The sequence below is a fragment of the Balaenoptera musculus genome, chromosome 8, assembly GCF_009873245.2.
Source record: "Balaenoptera musculus isolate JJ_BM4_2016_0621 chromosome 8, mBalMus1.pri.v3, whole genome shotgun sequence".
Taxonomy (NCBI): Eukaryota; Metazoa; Chordata; class Mammalia; order Artiodactyla; family Balaenopteridae; genus Balaenoptera; species Balaenoptera musculus.
This window is the reverse complement of record NC_045792.1, coordinates 56,292,995-56,311,312: the sequence shown is the minus strand read 5'-3', so window position 1 is coordinate 56,311,312 and position 18,318 is coordinate 56,292,995. Positions and strand designations below refer to the sequence as shown.

Below are 18,318 nucleotides of genomic sequence, written 5' to 3'. Positions count from 1 at the left end.
TGGTGAGCTAGTTCTCTGGCACCCAAAGTTCCAGTTTCAAGTTCTCTGAAGCCAACATACAATACAGCAGTGTACCGCTGCTGAGGCTCTTTGCTCTCACCTCCCACTTTCTGCCCTATAGTGGCTTATCCTGAACAAGCCCCTCTATACAGTTGGGTTAAAGTTTCTCCAGAAGGTGAAAGGGCAGGGCTTGCATTGTTAAGGGGACTTTTCCTAGTGAGGAGACGGAGCAGGAGTGACCTGAGCCTTGAACACCTCCTCTGACGGGCTAGTCCACCTCCTACAGTGGAGGCTCTTCGTTCCGAGATAAAACAACAGCTAAGTTCTGGGCGATTTCAGGCAGGCTGTGGGGCCTGGGTGTAGCCAGTGCATCTAGCTCACTTGCAGCGTCATGGTCTCTCAGCACAACTCAGCCTGCCTTAGGGTCAACATGGTTGATCAAGTAGAAAATGGAAGTCGCTGGATTAACGATGCCAAACTCAGTTCACTCACTGATTCCTTGAGTTAGATGGAGCCAAAGGACATCACAGGGTAGATGCTGGGCTAACGACTGGGTTCAGATGAACTAGATTCATCGAAGCTCCATTAATTGCTGTGTAATCTCGAGCAAGTCACTTAAATTTCCTTTGCTCATTCAATGACCATTTGTGGAGCACCTACTTTTTTTTTTACAGCAATCCCTTTTTATTTTTTTTTTATTTATTTATTTTTAAGTTTTTGGCCGCACCCCACGGCATGTGGGATCTTAGTTCCCCGACCAGGGATCGAACCCACGCCTCCTGCACTGGAAGGCAGAGTCTTAACCACTGGACCGCTGGGGAAGTCCCTGGAGCACCTACTATTGGCCAAGTATTTTTGTCCCCTCCTGGGGTCCAACTTGTACAGCCACAAGTGAGACGGATGAGTCATGGGTGACAGTAAAACAGAAGCCAGTGATGGTGCTTGGGAACTCTCCTCTCAAGAAAATCTGAATGCAATCTCCAAGAGGCTGAGTGGAATGTGGTGGCAGTCTGGTAAGGTATCTCCTCAACTGTGCAATTCCCTACCTGGAGCGAGGCTGTGTGAGCCAAAGGGGGCAAGTCAGACTGGAGCACAGAGAAGAAAAAGCCAGACAGGCTTGGGGGTTATCTAGCCCTGTCCAGTGGCAGGAATGTCCTGATCCGAGGGCATGACTGGCTCTGCTGGGGACAGAAAGGGCCCTGTCTTAGAGGGGGATGTATCTGACATTGATAGAGAGGCCGCTAAAAGTTTCAACCATTCAACTCAGTCTCTACATTCTCAGATGCCACACAGTTGGGATCTGAGCACTAAGCAACCTAATTCTGTGGCCATAAGCCCCTCTATCCCTTATGCATGCGCTTGTGTGACCTTGCTGCTCCTCCCATTCAGACGTGGAGTCTGTATCTCTAATCCCTTGAAACTAGACTGGCTGCTGTATAATAAAGAATTTGTCTGGTCTTTGTCCTGGGTTCTTGGCACTGACCTTCTAAAACCCCTGGAATCTCCTGAGTGATAGGAATGTCTTTGTTATGCATGACCCTTGGATCATACCTGAGTTCACGCTAATGAGATGACTTAGGATGGCGGCTGGTCATACTATAAAGACAACCACGTGATCAGAGGATTGGAGTTGAGCCAGCCTGACCTCTGGGGAAGGGAGAGGGGCTAAAAACTGAGTTCAATCATGTGGCCAATGGTTCGATCAATCGTGGCTATGTAATGAAACTCCAATGAAAGCTCTGGACACTGAGGCTCAAGTGAGCTTCCTGGTTGGTGAACACATCAGATGTGCTGGAAGGGTGACACACTCTCATTCCACAGTAAGAGGGCAAAGAGGCTTTGCGTTTCGAACCCTCCCAGCCCTCATTATGTGCCTTTTTATTTGGCTCGTCCTGATTTGTATCCTTTATAGCCAAACTGTGATTGTAAGTATAGTGCTCTCCTGAGTTCTATGAGTCGTCCTAGCAAATTATTGAACCTGAGGGGATCACTGGAACTTTAGAATTTATTGCCAGTAGGTCAAGTAGCCTGGGGGCCCCCAAACTTGCAGCTAGTGTCTAAAGTGAGGGCAGTCTTATTGGGGACTGTGCCCTTAACTTGTGGGACGCATGCTAATTCCAGGTGACTAGCATCAGAATTGTACTGCAGGAGTATACTGGCCTTATGACTCGCTTTGATCAACAGAAAATGCCATTGTTTGAATTTCAGAGCCTTGCTCTCTTGGAACCCTGATGCCACCAGGCTGTAAAGAAGTCCAGGATGAAAAGACAACAAAGGATGCCAAGCCGTGCCAGCTGTCCATGAGTCCAGCTCCCAGCTAACCAGCCAGCTGCAGGCATGTGCCCTGGCTAAACACCAATAGAACCACATAACCAACCCAAATAATTGTGAGAAATAATAAATTGCTATTGTTTGAAGTCAACAATTGTGTTGGTTTGTTAAGTGGCAATAATATAGCAATTGATACAATTTCTCACCCAGTTGTATGTGTGGGGAGGAGGTATACTGAGTTGCATCCCAAGGATGCAGGTTGGCTAACTGTATAGTGGTACTTCTTACTATAAATGAATGAATGAATAAATGAATAAATAAATAAATTTTCAGTTACCGTGTCAGTCTTCGTGAGCTTGCTTAGTGAGCATCTACCCTGACAGAAAAGACAATTTTCTGTGCTGACAAAAATCAAGTGTCTAGGCCTGTGACACCAAGGATTAGACCCCGGATGGTGGTGTGTTTGGCCAGGATCACTCTAGCTTTGGGTTTTTTTTTGTTTTTCTTTTTCACTCTAGCTTTGGGGCGGGGGCTCTTGTTAGGGAGCTATTGGGCTTCATCCTGGTGGCAGTCTCACTTCAATGCCAGCTTGATCACTTGAGGCAGCAACCATTACTACTGAACAGCATCTGAGAACAGTGGAAGCTAGTCTGTGGGCAGTGTGAGGGCTGGGACCTGTCTGTTGAGTCCGCTGCTGCATCTCCATAGGCCAGCATAGTGCCTGGAACATGGTCGGTTCAGTGAATGGGCCTCCTCAGTGTTATATATGTAAATGCCTCTCATGGCTCCATTAACCTATTTTTTGTTTATTAAAATTAATGTTCTGACTCAAGGATGCAAATATAAAGTAGGCAGTTCCTACCTCTGAGGTTGAAAATCCAGGATGAGATGAGAACACAACCTCTGAAATAAAAGAGAAATAGAATGAAGGTTGGTGAGAGCACTAACTGACCCCCGGAGAGGCCAGGGTCTGGGTCTACCACCCATTGTATGCAGCAGGGTACCTCCTAGAGGGAGTACTCATTGGTCCTGAGGTTCAGTGCTAACTGGGAAGAGGAACAGCTGTGACATGTGTCAGGTAATAAGCCCTTTGCGCTTAGAAAAAAATTCAAACTCCTTGGCCAGGCTTTTGAGGTCCTGCCTGATCTGGCCCCTGCCTACTTCTCTAATCTTATCTCATGCTACCCTGCCCCTCACTCACTATATTTCAGCCACACTGACCTTCTTCCTGACTTTGCAACATGCACGCTCTTTTGAGCCTCAGAACTATTGGGCAGTCAGTATTGATCAGAAGGCAAACCAACTGTCTTAGAAGAGAAAAATGTATATAAAAGATAGTCTATCAGAGGATTTGAAAATACTATTTGTTATATTAGTACAAATAGAGTGTGTTAAGACAGTGAATTCAGGAGAGATAAGTAACTAAGGAGGAGGCTGCAGAGTGATTTCATTCTTGGGATCATCAGACTAAGATGAGCCAATAAAGAGCTCAGTTCAACCTAATAAAGCAAAGCTTCTGCTGGGACTGGATCCTGTGCAGGGACCGCTCACCTTTGCCCTGACTAATGGGATCCCTTCCACATGTTAATGATATTATGCTGAGAAGGTTACATTAAAATGAAATAAGCAATAGTATGGGTGGAACATCACATGGCATAAACAACTCCTATGACAAGGGTCTGAAAGGAATTTGGGAAAGGTTTGTGCAAGGAACAAAGTAGGAGTTAGCTGAAAGATGGGCCGTGGTCACAAGTGTAGGTGCTAAGCAGTGATCTTCTGGGCAGATAGAGAGCCCCCATATATAGAAAGATGAACTGAGGTGCACTCTATCCAAACTCATGTCCTGGCCCTCCCCAAAATTACAGGAAACAACTCCAGAAACCAGAACATGTATTCTAAATTTCAGACTGGAGACTGTTCAAGAGAAAGATGCACAATCAAGCACTTCCTAATGTCTGAGGAAAATTAACAATATGAAAGAAAGTTATGAAATATAAAAGAAGAACTAGCATCTGAAAAAAACAAAATTTAACCAAAAGAATAAAAACTTTAAATAGAATAATTGGTGTCCTCTAAGGAATTCAAAAGGCTATTTCATTCTAGAACAAAATCAGTCATTATGGAAGAGAAACTATTAATAATTTTGTAATTTTAAAGTATAATAATCAAATAAAAGATTTAATAAATGTGTTGTACAGAAGAAAAGACCCATTTGAAGAGCTAATTCATAAAATGGAGAATGGAAAGGGGATAAGAAAGAAAATTTTTCCAAGATGATGGAAACCATCTTGGAAAGAATACAAAGTATCTAACAGGATAAACAAAAAAGAACTGCACACCCAGATGCATCTTAGTCAAATTTCCAAAGGAAAAAAGGGAAATCTTAAGAGATTCCAGGGAGCAAAAATAGGTTTCCTACAAAGGGATAGGAATCAGATTGGTGTCAGACTTCTCATTGGCAGCAATGGATTTAGAAGGCAATGGAGTAATATCTTCAAAGTTTTCAGTAAAAATTATTTTAAGGCTAGAGTTCTCTATTCAGCAAACTAGCATTCAAGTATGATAACAAAATAAAGGTAATTTTGGATATTTTATGGGCTGAGAAAAATCTACTCTATGTAAACCCTCTTTGAAAGAATCATTCAAACAGCAAAATGAAAAGCAATACAGAATAGGAAACTATCTTTGTGACTATGAGAAAGGGAGATACTTCTCAAACAAGAACCCAAAGGCATAAACCATAAGATAAAATTGTATAGATTTGGTGTGATGGACTGAACTGTGTCGTTCCCCCCCACCCCAATTCATATGTTGAAGTCCTAACCCCTAGTACCACAGAATGTGACTGTATTTGGAAACAGTGCCTTTAAGGAGGTAATTAAGGTTAATAAGGTCATTAGGATAGCCCTAATTCAATATGAAAGGTCTCATTGTAAGAAGAGGAGATTAGGACATAGACAATTCAGACAGAGGGATGACCAAATGAGGATACAGCTAGAAGGTAGCCTTCTATAAGCCAAGAAGAAAGCCCTCAAAAGAAACCAAATCTGACAACACCTTGATCTTGGACTTCTAGCCTCCAGAACCGTGAGAAAATAAATATCTGTTGTTTAAAACAAACAGCCTATGGTATTCTGTTACGGCAGTCTTAGCAAATTAATACATTTAGTTAAATCAAAATTAAGAACTTCTCTTCAAAATGTCATCTCTACCATTACAGATGAAGTAAACAGACAGGTGATGACAGAATAAAAGAAGAAATTGAAAATATTAAAATTATCAAGGGAGATGAAATAGCAATTCATAAAAGTTGAAAACCAAATGGCTAAGTAAATGAAGAAATACTTAACATCACAAATATTTAGAAAAATTGAAATTAAAACAATGAAATATCACTTTATACCTACAAAATAACAGAACTTAGAACAATTAAAAAGTTGGGGAATATCAAGTGCAGGCAAGGTTGTAAAGAAACAGGAACCCTGATGTACTACTGGTGTGAGTGTACACTAGAGCCACCATTTTGAAGAACAATCAGGTGGCACTTCTTTAAACTACATATGCATATATTCTGTGATCCAACAAAACCACTCCTAGGTAAATATTCCAGAAAAACTCTGGCACAGAGGTAAATGCAAGAAACATACACAAGGTAGGTGACCTAGGTGTCCATTAGCAAGGAAACAGATGAATTAAAGCGTGGTTAGAGCATAGTGTGGAATAGTACGCATTAGATAAAAGGAAAGAACTGGATGGGCATACAGCAATAAGAACAATCTTAAAAACAGTGCTGAGTGAAAAAACTTAAGTAACAGAATGAGCTCAACAGCATATTACCACTATATAAACTAAAAACACATTACACACAAAATAATATATACTTTACAAGATACATCCATATATCCAGGAAAATATACCCAGCAAAAAAAAAACAGATACTTACATGAAAATGGGAAATGGGGGTAGGGATTAAGAATGAAGGAGAAAAAATAAAATAGGGCAAGAGGAGCTTTATAAAGACTAATGGTTAAAGTGCTAATAACCTGAGTTTTATTATTAAATCAACTCTCTGCTCCTAAGTTATACACAGACACACAACAGGGAATGTAAGAAGGAGGAAGATCTGAGACCTGAGCAGCCGTGGTGAGTACAGAAGTAAGTAAAACTGAAAGTTCAGTCTCTCAGTGTAATTGTTGATGCATAATTAAAAAAAATTAAAACCACTCAAATCATTATTAGTGTTTATTACTTTATGGGAAGTGATGGGGTAGGGCGGAGTAGGTAAACACATATTAAGATTTTTTTCTTATTAAAGAATAACACTTGAATTTGGTTGATTCTAGGTATTGATAGACAAAGGTAAGTTTAAATATGTGGATTAAGAGGTCTAGGGTAACTATTGAAATGGAAATGAGATGTATAACTTTAAACAACTAGAGAAAAAGTAGAATTAAAAGAAAACTCATTCAGTGCTCACAGGAGGCACAAAAGAAGGAAAAGAACATGGTAAATAGAAAACATATGGAGAAGGAAATCAAGATGGTGCAGCAGAGGGACGTGGAGCTCACCTCCTCCCACATCAGTTCTCACAGAATACCTACTAAAAGCTGGCAGAAGATCTCACACAACCAAAACTGCAAGAAAGATCCCCATGTAACCAGGTAGGAGGAAGGGAAAAGGGAGAAGAAGAGGAATTGGGATGGGACCTGCACGCTTGGGAGGGAGCTGTGAAAGAGGAAAGCTTCCCTTACCCTGGGAACCTCCTTCACCAGTTGCGAGGTCCGCCAGGACAGACAAGGAGATTCAGAGGCCCGAGAGGAGAGTGTGGGAGCTGGCCTGCAGCCCCACAGTGTAGAGACTGACCAGCACAGATGGTCCTGGCCACGCTGCTGCATTTCCCAGACCGAGACACGCGCCTGCTGGTGTGTGTGTATTGGGTGCTGAAACTTGGGCTTCAGAGAACAGACCCGGGAAAGGACTAGGTTTGGCTGTGCGGAGACAGCCCGAAGCACCTGGAGCGTGGCCCAGCCCGCAACTGGGGGCACATGCAGGACAGAGCGTGAGTCCAGCAGAGGAGCCCCACTGTCAACACGGGAAAGGAGGGGCATGGGTCCACCACAGCAGCCTTATTGTCAGCGTGCTCACAGCAGGTGTGGCTCTGGTCGCCGCAGGTTCTGTGCACTTGGTGGGCCCACGGGCAGATGCACGCCTGAGGGATGTCTGAGCTGATTACCGGCAATCCCACTGCTGGTGCCCAGGATGCAGCTGTGGTGGGTTCTCACTGGCGGATTTGGGGGCCAGGACTGCACACACAGGCCTGAGGGCGATCTGAGCTGACTATCTGTGGTCTTAGGGGACACAGTTCCTGCAGGTTTATGCGCCAGCGGCTTTGTGAGAGCACATGCGTGCCTAAGGGACCTCTGAGCTGAATACCGGAGCTCCTAAGCAGAGGCGACCACCCAGGACAATGCCAGCGACAGTGATCTCTGTGGGCACTCACACCGGGTGGCAGGTGGCATCATAGAATCACACGTTCTGGCAGAGAGCTCCTAGGGAAGAACACTCAGTGGCTCTTTTCCCAGTAGGAGCACTCCAGTCCCGCCTACCTCACACCACAGCTTAGAACCGGATCTGGGGGCTTCTACTCGACCTGCTGGGGAGCAGACCCTGCCCCCAACAGGGCTGAGACAACCAAAGAGCACAGAGGAGGCCCCGCCTAATACCCAGTGCAGGCTCTGGTCACCACAACACCAAACGCACGCCCTCTATCAAGGGGACAAAGGCCAGGAGACCTTTAGGAAAGACGTGGCAGGCATCCATACTAAACACAGCCCTCGTACCAAAAATACTGGACACAAGCAGGCTACACAGGGATGCTCCCACATGAAAACAGCCCTTGAAGACCACGGTAGATAACTGTTTCTCCTGAATTCACAGAGTCTGAGATATACAAGAAAAATGAAAAAGCAGAGGACATACAGGTGGCCAACAGGCACATGAAAAGATGTTCAACATTGCTAATTATTAGAGAAATGCAAATCAAAACTACAATGAGGTATCACCTCACACCAATCAGAACGGCCATCATCTAAAAGTCTACAAATAATAAATGCTGGAGCAGGTGTGGAGAAAAGGGAACCCTTGTACACTGTTGGTGGGAATGTAAATTGGTGCAGCCACTGTGGAAAACAGTATGGAGGTTCCTTAAAAAACTAAAAATGGAGTTTCCATATGATCCAGCAATCCCACTCTTGGGCATATATCCAGAAAAGATGAAAACTCTGATTCAAAGTGAAACATGCACCCTCAATGTTCACAGCAGCACTATTTACAATAGCCATGACATGGAAGCAACCTAAGTGTCCATAAACAGATGAATGGATAAAGAAGATGTGATACACACAAATAGAATACTACTCAGCCATATAAAAGAATGAAATAATGCCATTTGCAGCAACACGCACGGACCTACAGATTATACTAAGTGAAGGAAGTCAGACAGAGAAAGACAAATATATGATATCACTTATATGTGGAACCTAAAAAACAGTACAAATGAACTTATTTACAAAGCAGAAACAGACACAAAGATATAGAAAACAAACTCATGGTTACCAAAGGGGAAGAAGGGCGAGGCATAATTGGGAGTATGGGATTAACAGATGCATACCACTATATATAAAGTAGATAAACAACAAGGATTTACTGTATAACACAAGGAACTATTTTCACTATCTTGTAATAAACTAAAATGGAAAATAATCGGGAAAAAAGAATATAGATATATACATATATATGTATAACTGAATCACTCTGATGTACACCTGAAACTAATACAATATTGTAAATCAACTATATTTTAATTTAAAAAAGGGAAAAAAAGAATATATATTAAACGTTTAAAAAAAGAAAATATACACTACTGATGATAGAAATAAATCAAAACATCAATAATCACAATGTGAGTGAGTTAAATTCTTCTATTAAAAGTAAAAGACCCATATTGGGGAAAATAGGAGGGTTATATTGTTTTTGAGATATTCCAAAATAAGTGTTCATATCAAACAAAATGGAGGCCCAGGCTGAGGCCAAAAGTATTAAGATAAGGTGGAGTATTTTACAGTGATTAAAAGATACAATGTACTAGGTAATAGTCATGATCCTCATAATGGAACTGAACCAATTTAATAATAAAAAGTGCCAGAAACATAGGAGATATTGACAAACCCAAAATAGTGGTAAGAGACTTTAATACACCTGTTTCCAAAGTTAGCAAACCAAGTAGACACAAAAATAATCTTGGGGAAAATCTGAATAACATAATTGTGCCAATTATTAAGCTATTATTTTTTACTTCCAAACCCACCCTTCTCTATTCTGCTTTGGGATGTTGGAGCTGGGGTTCTGAAAACCACTTTTCTGCTTTGCCAGCTGCTTTCCTGTTAGACTCTGACAATAGGGGTTGGGGCTAGAAGGAGACTGCAAAGCTGGAAGAGGAAGAAGAGGCTTGCTTCCACCAGTCTGCTTCCCATGGGTTTCCCGACTGCTTGTGATATGAATGTCGCTGGAGTAATGTCACTTCATCCCAGCTTCAGCAAGTCTCTCCCCAGCAGCTGAATCCAGTTTGCAGTTTTCCAACCTTTATAAACCAGCTTCAGGGATACCAGCACCAGCCAGTCAGTCTCCTCCTTGCAGAGATTTGGGGTCTCAGCTCCATGAGGCCCCTCTGAGCTCAGAAACACCAGCAGCCAAGCTCTAAAGGGCTTCTCTTCCAAGCTTCTGAATTTTAATAATTCCAACCTCTTCCCACAAAGGAAAGCCCAGGCTCAGATGGCTTCATTGTGAATTCTTCCAAAATTTAAGGAAGATATAATCTCAATCTTATACAAACTTTCCCAAGCAACAGAAAAACAGTGAATATGTCTCCAAACGCATTTATGAGGCAAACATAACTTTGATTGTAAATCCTGACAAGAACATTGTAACAAAAGAAAATAATATACCCACATATCTCCTGAACATAGATTTTAAAATCCTTGACAAAATATCAATTAGCAAGTTAAATCATGACCAAGTGGGGTTTATCTTGGGAATGCAAGGCTGGTTCAACATTCAAAAATTGATATAAAATAAACAGGTGGGATTATATCAAACTAAAAAGCTTTTGCACAGCAAAGGGAACCATCAACAAAATGAAAAGACAACCTACTGAATGGGAGAACATATTTTTAAATTCTATATCTGGACAAGGGGTTACTATCCAAAAATATGTTTTTAAAAAACTCAGAAAACTCAATAGCAAAAAAACAATCAATCAAGAGGATATGAATAGACATCTTTCCAAAGAAGATATGCAAATGGCCGACAGGTACATGAAAATATGCTCAACATCACTAATCATCAAGGAGAAGCAAATCAAAACCACAATGAGATATTACCTCACACCTGTTAGAATGGCTGTTATCAAAAAGAAAAGAAATAACAAGTGTTGGTGAGGATGTGGAGAAAAGGGAACTGTTATGCACTGTTGGTGGGAATGTAAATTGGTGCAGCTATTATGGAAAACAGTATGGAGGTTCATCAAAAAAACTGAAAACAGAACTACAATATGATCCAGAAGTTCCACTTCTTGGTACCTACCCAAAGAAAATAAAATGCACCTTTATGTTCACTGCAGCATCATTTACAATAGCCAAGACATGGAAACAACCTAAATGTCCATCGATGGATGAATGGATAAGGAAAATGTGATTTTATATATATGTACACACACACACATAAGTAAATTATTCAGCCGTAAAAAAGAATGATACCTTGCCATTTGCAACAACATGGTTAGGCCCTGAAGGCATTATGTAAAGTGAAATAAGCCAGACAGAAAAAGATAAATACCATATTATCTCCCTTAAATGTGGAATCTAAAGAAAAACACAAAAACCAACCCAAACCAAAACAAAAAAATTGAGCTCATGGATATAAAGAACAGACTGGTGGCTGCCTGAGGCAGGGGGTTGGGGGTGGGCCAAATGGGTGAAGGGGGTGAAAAGGTACAAATTCCCAGTTATATATGGGAATGTAATGAATATAGCACGATGTCTAGAGTTAACAATACTGTATTGTGCATTTCAAAGTAGCTAGGAGAGTGGATCTTGAAAGTTCTCATTACATGAAAAAAATTTTTTTGTAACTAGGTATGGTGACAGATACCAACTGAACTTAAAAAAAACAATGTAATGAACCATATTAATAGATTAAAGAAAAATCACATGATTGTCTCAATAGATGCAGAAAAAGCATTTGACAAAATTCAATACCTATGCATAATAAAAACTGTCAGCAAACTAGGAAAACAAAGAAATTTCTTTAATCTGATAAAAGGTGTTTACAAAAATATCTACAGCTAACTCATAATTTTGAAATACTGAAGTTTCCCCCTGAGGTTGGGAACAACACAAGGATGTTCACTATCACCACTTCTCTCAACATCGTACTAAAGTCTTAGCCAGTGAAATAAAGAAATAAAAAGGCATAAGAGGCATAAGATTGGTAGAGAATAAATGAAATGGTCATTATCTGTAAACGTCATGATCATGAACATAGATAATCCGAAAGAACCTGCAAATGACTAAAAGTGATAAGTGAATTTAGAAAGGTTACTGGATACATGTTCAATATTGGAAATGAAATATAAAAAAGAAATACCATTGATGATAGCATAAAGAAGACCAAATACCTAGGAATAAATCTAATGAAAGATATGCATAACCTTGCCATTGAAGGCTACAAAGCATTGTTGAGAAGAATTTTAAAAGATCTAAAAAACGGTAGGATATATTATTTTAATGAGGCAATTCTCTCCAAATTGGTCTGTAGGTTCAATGCAATTCCAATCAAAATCCCAGCAGGATTTTGTTTGGAAGTTGATAAGCTGATTCTAAAATTTGCATAGAATTTGCATACTGTTTGTATGCAAAGGTCTTACAATACCTGTAGCAATTTTGAAGAATAACATCACAGCTGTAGAATTTCACCATCAGTTGTCGAAACTTGTTACAAAGCTACAGTCGTTTAGATACATAACACTGTCACCCGCCTTACCACAATGCCTCTCCAACAACTCAGTGGGGAAAATGATATAGTCTTTTCAACAAATGGTGCTGGGTCAATCAGATATCCATATAAAAGAGTTAACTTTGACTCTACCTCACACTATATACAAAAATTAATTCTAGATAGATCATAGACCAAATGTAAAAACTAAAATAATCAAGCTTCTAGAAGGAAATATAGAAAAATATCTTCATGGCTTGAGACACGCAAAAAAGTCTTGATCAGGAAATAGAAAGCACTAACTATATATAAAGATTGATGAATTGAATTTCATTAAAATTAAGAACTTCTGTTCACCAAAATTCACCAGTAATATGAAAAAGCAAGCCACAGACTGAGAAAAGATTTTTGTGATGTACGGATCTACCAGGAACTTGTATCCAGGATATATAAAGGACTCAAATCAACAACAACAACAAAAAGGATACACAACCCAATTTAAATACAGGCAAGAGGCGAGTAAGCACTTCCAAAAGAGGATATCAAAGTGACCAATAAACATATAAAAAGGTACTCAACATCATTAGTCACTTGAGAAATGCAAATCGAAACCACAATGAGATATCACTACCTATCTACCAAAACCAGTAAAATGAAAAAGACTGATGGTACCAAGTATTTGTGAGGATATGGAATAACTGGAAATCTCTTACATTAATATGGGATTGAAAATTGCTACAACCCCATTGGAAAAGTATTTGGCAGTATCCACTAATGCTAAACAAACTTTTACACTCTGCGGCTCAGCAATTCCACTCCTGGGTATATACCCAACAGAAGCAAGTGCTTATGTCCACCAAAAGATGTGTAAAAAAATGTTCACAGCAGCTTTATCCATAATAGCTCCCAAATAGAAATAACCAAAATGTCTATCAACAGTAAAAAGTGTAAATAAATTGTGGCATAAATGGAATAAAAAAGAGAAAAAAAAAAGAGGGAACCACTGACATAGGCAACAACATGAATGAATCCCACAGATTTAACGTTGAGTGATACATGAATTTCAAATCAGGCAAAACTCATCTGTGGTGACAGAAGTCAGAACAGTGGTTATTCTTAGAGGAGATACTGATTGGGAAGGTACCACATGGGATGCTGAAAACGTTCTATATTGTAATATGGGTGATAGTTAAAAGAGTATATATATGTAAAAACTCAAGCTCTGCACAAGATTTCTGTATTTTACTCTATGTAAATTATTCCTCAATTTAAAATAAATGTTAAGGAAAAACAGTGTGGTATTGGCACAGTAATAGAGAATTAGATCAGTGGAGCAGAATATGTAATCCACAAATACACTCATGCATTAAAGGGATTTTGGTTTATAATAAAGGTAACGTTTCTTTCATTTTCTGCCTCCAAATGTTGCCATCTGGATGTGATTCTTGGGACTGTGGTAGCAACCTTGAGACCTCAATGGGAACCAGCCTAAAAGAACAAGCAAGAAGGACAAGCAAGCAGGCCAAGGATGGAGAGGAGAGGATGGAAAGAGCCTGAGCCCCTTGAGGATATCAATGCACCCCAGAACTAACCATCTCTGGAAAGCCTTACTTCTCAGTTTCTCGTTATTTGAGATAAAAAGGAAAAAATCCACTTGTAACTGGGTTGTAAAAGCATCTTCACTGACAGAACCAGTTAGGAAGTCATAGAAATAGTTCATGTAGGACCGCGATCTCCCCTGGCCCAGCAGTTGAAAAGCAGCAGCTCCCCAGGGAGCCACAGACTCTCAGAATAAACTCTTGGAAGCTTATTCACACCGTGGGGCTAGCATCTGCAACAAGTGGTATCACTAACCTGTCCGGTCAACATCCTTTTTCATGGGCAGTACAGTATAATCCGGTTGGTCATCCGAGGCCTCAAATATCCACGACTTGGGCTGCAGCATGGATTGGGGCTCTTTCCTGGGACTCCCCCTGCCTCCAACCCAGTCTCCAGACCCATCTCGGAGCTGAACCTGCTGTAGGTACGGGATCCGGAAAATCTTGTTTTGGTCCAGGCTTAACTTCTTCAGTCTTCAATTAAGGAAAGTGAACATAGAATCACAGCAGTAATGATACCTCAGGGACATTGACCAAGCAACTTTAGGGAAAGAACATGGAATCAGGCTTCGACAGTTACTCCTCTTGCGTGACCTTGAGCCAGTGACTTACCCTCTCTGGGCCTCAATGTCCCTATCTCTAAAATGGGGATAGTATTTATTAACCTTTCAAGGGTCTTGTGAAGATTAAATGAGACAATATGTAAACGGTGCCACAAAGTAGTGTTCAGTAAATGGTATTTGAATCCAAAGTAAATTTTCCAGGGATCTAAAACTTAACCATTTAAATGCCAGCATTTCATTACTTTAACCAAATATAGTCAGCCCTCCATATCTGTGGGTTCTACGTTGGTTGAATCTGTGGACGCAAAACCCAGATACAGAGGGCCAACTACAGGTAGAGCTCAGAGTTTAACTTACCTTTCTGATTCTGATTCTTTTTTTTTTTTTGGCTCCTCTCTTAGGGTCAGGATCCCATATCACCTCCTACCCTCCTTTCTCTTTACTGCTTCTAATCCAGTCACATGATCAGAAATATCTTTACTGATGCCTCACTTTTTTGGCTTGAGCTAAAGCTCAGAGGGGAGATGACTTACCCATGGCCACACAGCAGAGATAAGTGATGGAGCTGGGATTTAAACCCAGGCATTTTGGCTTCCAGAGCAGCACTCAAGGTGTGAGCAAGGCTGGGGGTTATAGAGGGCCCTGCAGAGAGAGGCTTGTAGCTTTACCTCCTGAGCCCGGCCAGGCTGGCAAAGCAATTGGGGTTGGAGAGTTTGTTGTCATCCAGCATCAGGGTCTCTAGCGCCGGGAACCTCAGGATGTACCTCTTGCTGGTCAGCGATGTTACATATGCCTCCCTGTGGGTGCAAAGACCTTGGGTAATGAACAAGGGCAGGGGACAAGCGCTACCACTCCCAGGAAGAAATGGAGGATAGGAAATCAATCAAGAGGCCTAACCAGCTTGGGAACTTCTCTAGTGCCCAAGAGTGGTCTCTGCAGTGAGGGACCAAAAGGTGTAATTCCCTCTTCAACTGACCCCCTTCCCCAAACCCCACTCACACATACAATCTTTTGTATGGAGAAAGGTTGCACATATTCACTGATGGACTCAGTGAGACCAGTTTGCAGCAGGATGGAGGGGCACTAGTAATGTTCACGGAAAACACCAGGGTGACAGAGTTAGGGGAAGCATTCTGTAGGAACAACACTACACAATTTTGGGTCAGGGCAGACTCCCAAGTATGCTGTGTCACCCCAAGAAGTGGTAACCATGGAAGTACCAGGAGACAATGCCCTTGGCAGAGATTAAGTGGGGTAAGGTAGGATGGATGAAGGGCACCATCCCTAGCCGCAGTGAGGCTCTCCTCTAAAGTGACTTTGTAAAGTGCACACATCAGTATGGAATTGGGAAGTCTTTTCTTAAATTCAAACTCTCTGAGGATTCCCAGAAACACTTGAGAGTGGGATTTAACAGGCTGAAGTCCTGAATCACACAGGTGGGGCAGGAAGTGGTGGCATCATTGATGGTGGTACTACCATCAATGATGTGACCTCATTTGTGTCCCCAGGTGGATGAGGCCTAGGTATTTACTTTTAAGCACACGAAAGGCAGATGACTCACATCGTGTTTTCATTCCTCCCTCCAACTCCATCCTCTGTATACACGAAAACAAACACATAGGGATATCCAGTCACAAAACATACATACACATATGTAAATCACAGACGTGCCTACAATAAGAGGACAGGAAAGCAGCCTTTCTTCCGAGCCTACTGCATTCCTGGAATTGTTAGCTGTTTTATACATGTCATCTTAGAATAGCACTGAGAAGGACTGGTGTTATCCATCTCCTGTTCAGATGAAGAAATTCAAACTCAGCGTCACTTGCCCAAAATCTCACAGCCAGAAAGTGGTAGAGCTCAAACTAGACTCCAAACCCCAGGCCCTTTCCACTGCAGCACCCGCCTCTCACATCACATCTTCAAGCTCTCTGTGGATTAAAGGGTGGGGAAGTGGAAGGGTAGCTGTTGGCTGGGCTGGAGAGAACTTGACAAAGGTAGGCAATGAGTTCAAAAGTCCAAAAGGATTGTAAGAGTACACCTAAAGGCAGGAATATTTCAAAGATGAATTTAGAGACAGCATATATCCAGCCGTGTAGTCATTCATTCATTCATTCATTCATTCACACTCATGAATTTCTTCAACACGTATTTGTGGAGCCAGGGACTGGGAATACAAAGAGAAAAAGAACACATCTCCCTCTCAAGGTGCTTATTAGAGTCTCGTGGAGGAGACGGATGCACAGCACACAGTGAGACAAATGCTCCGGCAGAGGCAGGCATGACGCGTGATGGGAGTCACCCACCCCGGTGGGGAGGACCCAGGGAAGGCAGTGTTTAAGCGAAACCATGAAGAATGGAGAGGGAGGGAATTCCCTGGCAGCCCAGCGGTTAAGGGTTAAGACTCCATGCTCTCACTGCTGAGGGCCCGGGTTTGATCTCTGGCTGGGAAACTAAAATCCCTTAAGCTGCATGGTGTGGCCAAAAAAAAAAAAAGAATGGAGAGGGAATTTGCCATGTTCTTAAGAACTGCGAGAGAGGGAGAGGAACAGGAGAAAAATCATTGCTTTGTGGCTGGAGCTGTAATATTTTTAGGAGCTCTGGCCGGTCATGTGTGGCCCATCACAGGGCCCAGAGAGAGACAGGTGCTCACCCGTAAAGACAAATGGAGCGAGTCACAGGGACGAGCATATGTGAAAGCTGAGAGACAGAACTTCTGGGCTGTTCCACGATGCTCAGGACCTACATTCAGTATGTCCCTAAGGCATGGCTGTTAGATGCCCCGTTGTTCTTATAGTAAATTCCTCCTTTTCTGTTACTCTAATATTGATGGATTTCTGTAGATTATAACCATGATAGTTCTGACTAAAAAAAAGGCACAGGTCAGATATGGTTTCCAAAAGAGCCCTGGCAAGGTGTGGGGGAAGAGGCTTGAAGTCCAAAGACCAGAGAAACTCAACAGAGAAGGAAAGAAGCCTTTAGTTCATGGTACTTTTCAGGGTCATGGATGACTCTCTGCCTCTTCCTGAAAGGGCCAACTTTCATACACTGACGTTTTAATCTACCTGAAAGCAATTACAGGACGGTGCCCAGAAACTCTGTTGATTTATAAATAACTGGCCAATCTTTATTTTGCTCCAGTGGAATATGAAACAGCTAAGAAATAAGCCTTCAAAAAATTCCTCTTAAGCCCCCTAACAAACCTTCTTAAAGTTCAACTCTAATTGTAACATAGAGAAGTTTCATTCTGTCTCTAAAATAGATGTCTTAAAATAGGGGGGCCATCAATAGGTAGGTGAGGAAGACAAGATGCAAAGCTTCACAGGAAAGCATCAGACTCCCCCAGTGAGCCCTTCCCATGGCAGTTTTGGGAGAAGAGCTTTTTGAAGTGGCAGGAGTCTGTCAGTAACGGAGAAACCGAGGTTTCCAGCTGTTCAGAGTAGTGCTATTTTTATTATACCTTCTCTTGGCAAAAGGAATTGATACGATTTAAAATCTGATGGCTTTAAAGGAATTTTTTAGCAGGTAGAAGTATGCCCCAGTGGTTGGATTCCCATTCAGGAATGGGAACTCGTGTCCCATATTAGAAAAAGCATGGGAGTGGGGATCAGGAGCCCTGAGCTCTGGTTCTGGTGGTGCTGCTGCTTTGCTTGCTGTGTGATTTCTAGTTGGTGTCAAGCATCTCTGGGCCCAGTCAGTTCCTCCCTCTATCTATATGATGGAAGAGGATTTCTTTTACTTTACATTGTAAGACTTTGTATTAGGCTAAAATTATTGTTCAACAGACTAGACCAAGGACTATAGCAAACAAGACAAAATTTAGCAAACACTAATGT

General features: G+C 41.6%; 1 protein-coding gene across 4 annotated transcripts in view; it reads right to left on the bottom strand.

The window, feature by feature from the left end:
• The window catches only part of XRRA1 (X-ray radiation resistance associated 1), an 84,730-nt gene that overhangs the window by 31,603 nt on the left and 34,809 nt on the right, over positions 1-18,318 (bottom strand). For all 4 annotated transcript variants that reach the window (XM_036861587.1, XM_036861588.1, XM_036861590.1 and 1 more), the window contains 3 exons: positions 15,151-15,279; positions 14,176-14,393; positions 3,134-3,174 (listed from right to left, as the gene is read on the bottom strand). In XM_036861587.1, coding sequence (XP_036717482.1) covers positions 3,134-3,174; positions 14,176-14,393; positions 15,151-15,279 — 388 coding nt within the window. The remainder of the gene's footprint in view (positions 1-3,133; positions 3,175-14,175; positions 14,394-15,150; positions 15,280-18,318) is intronic.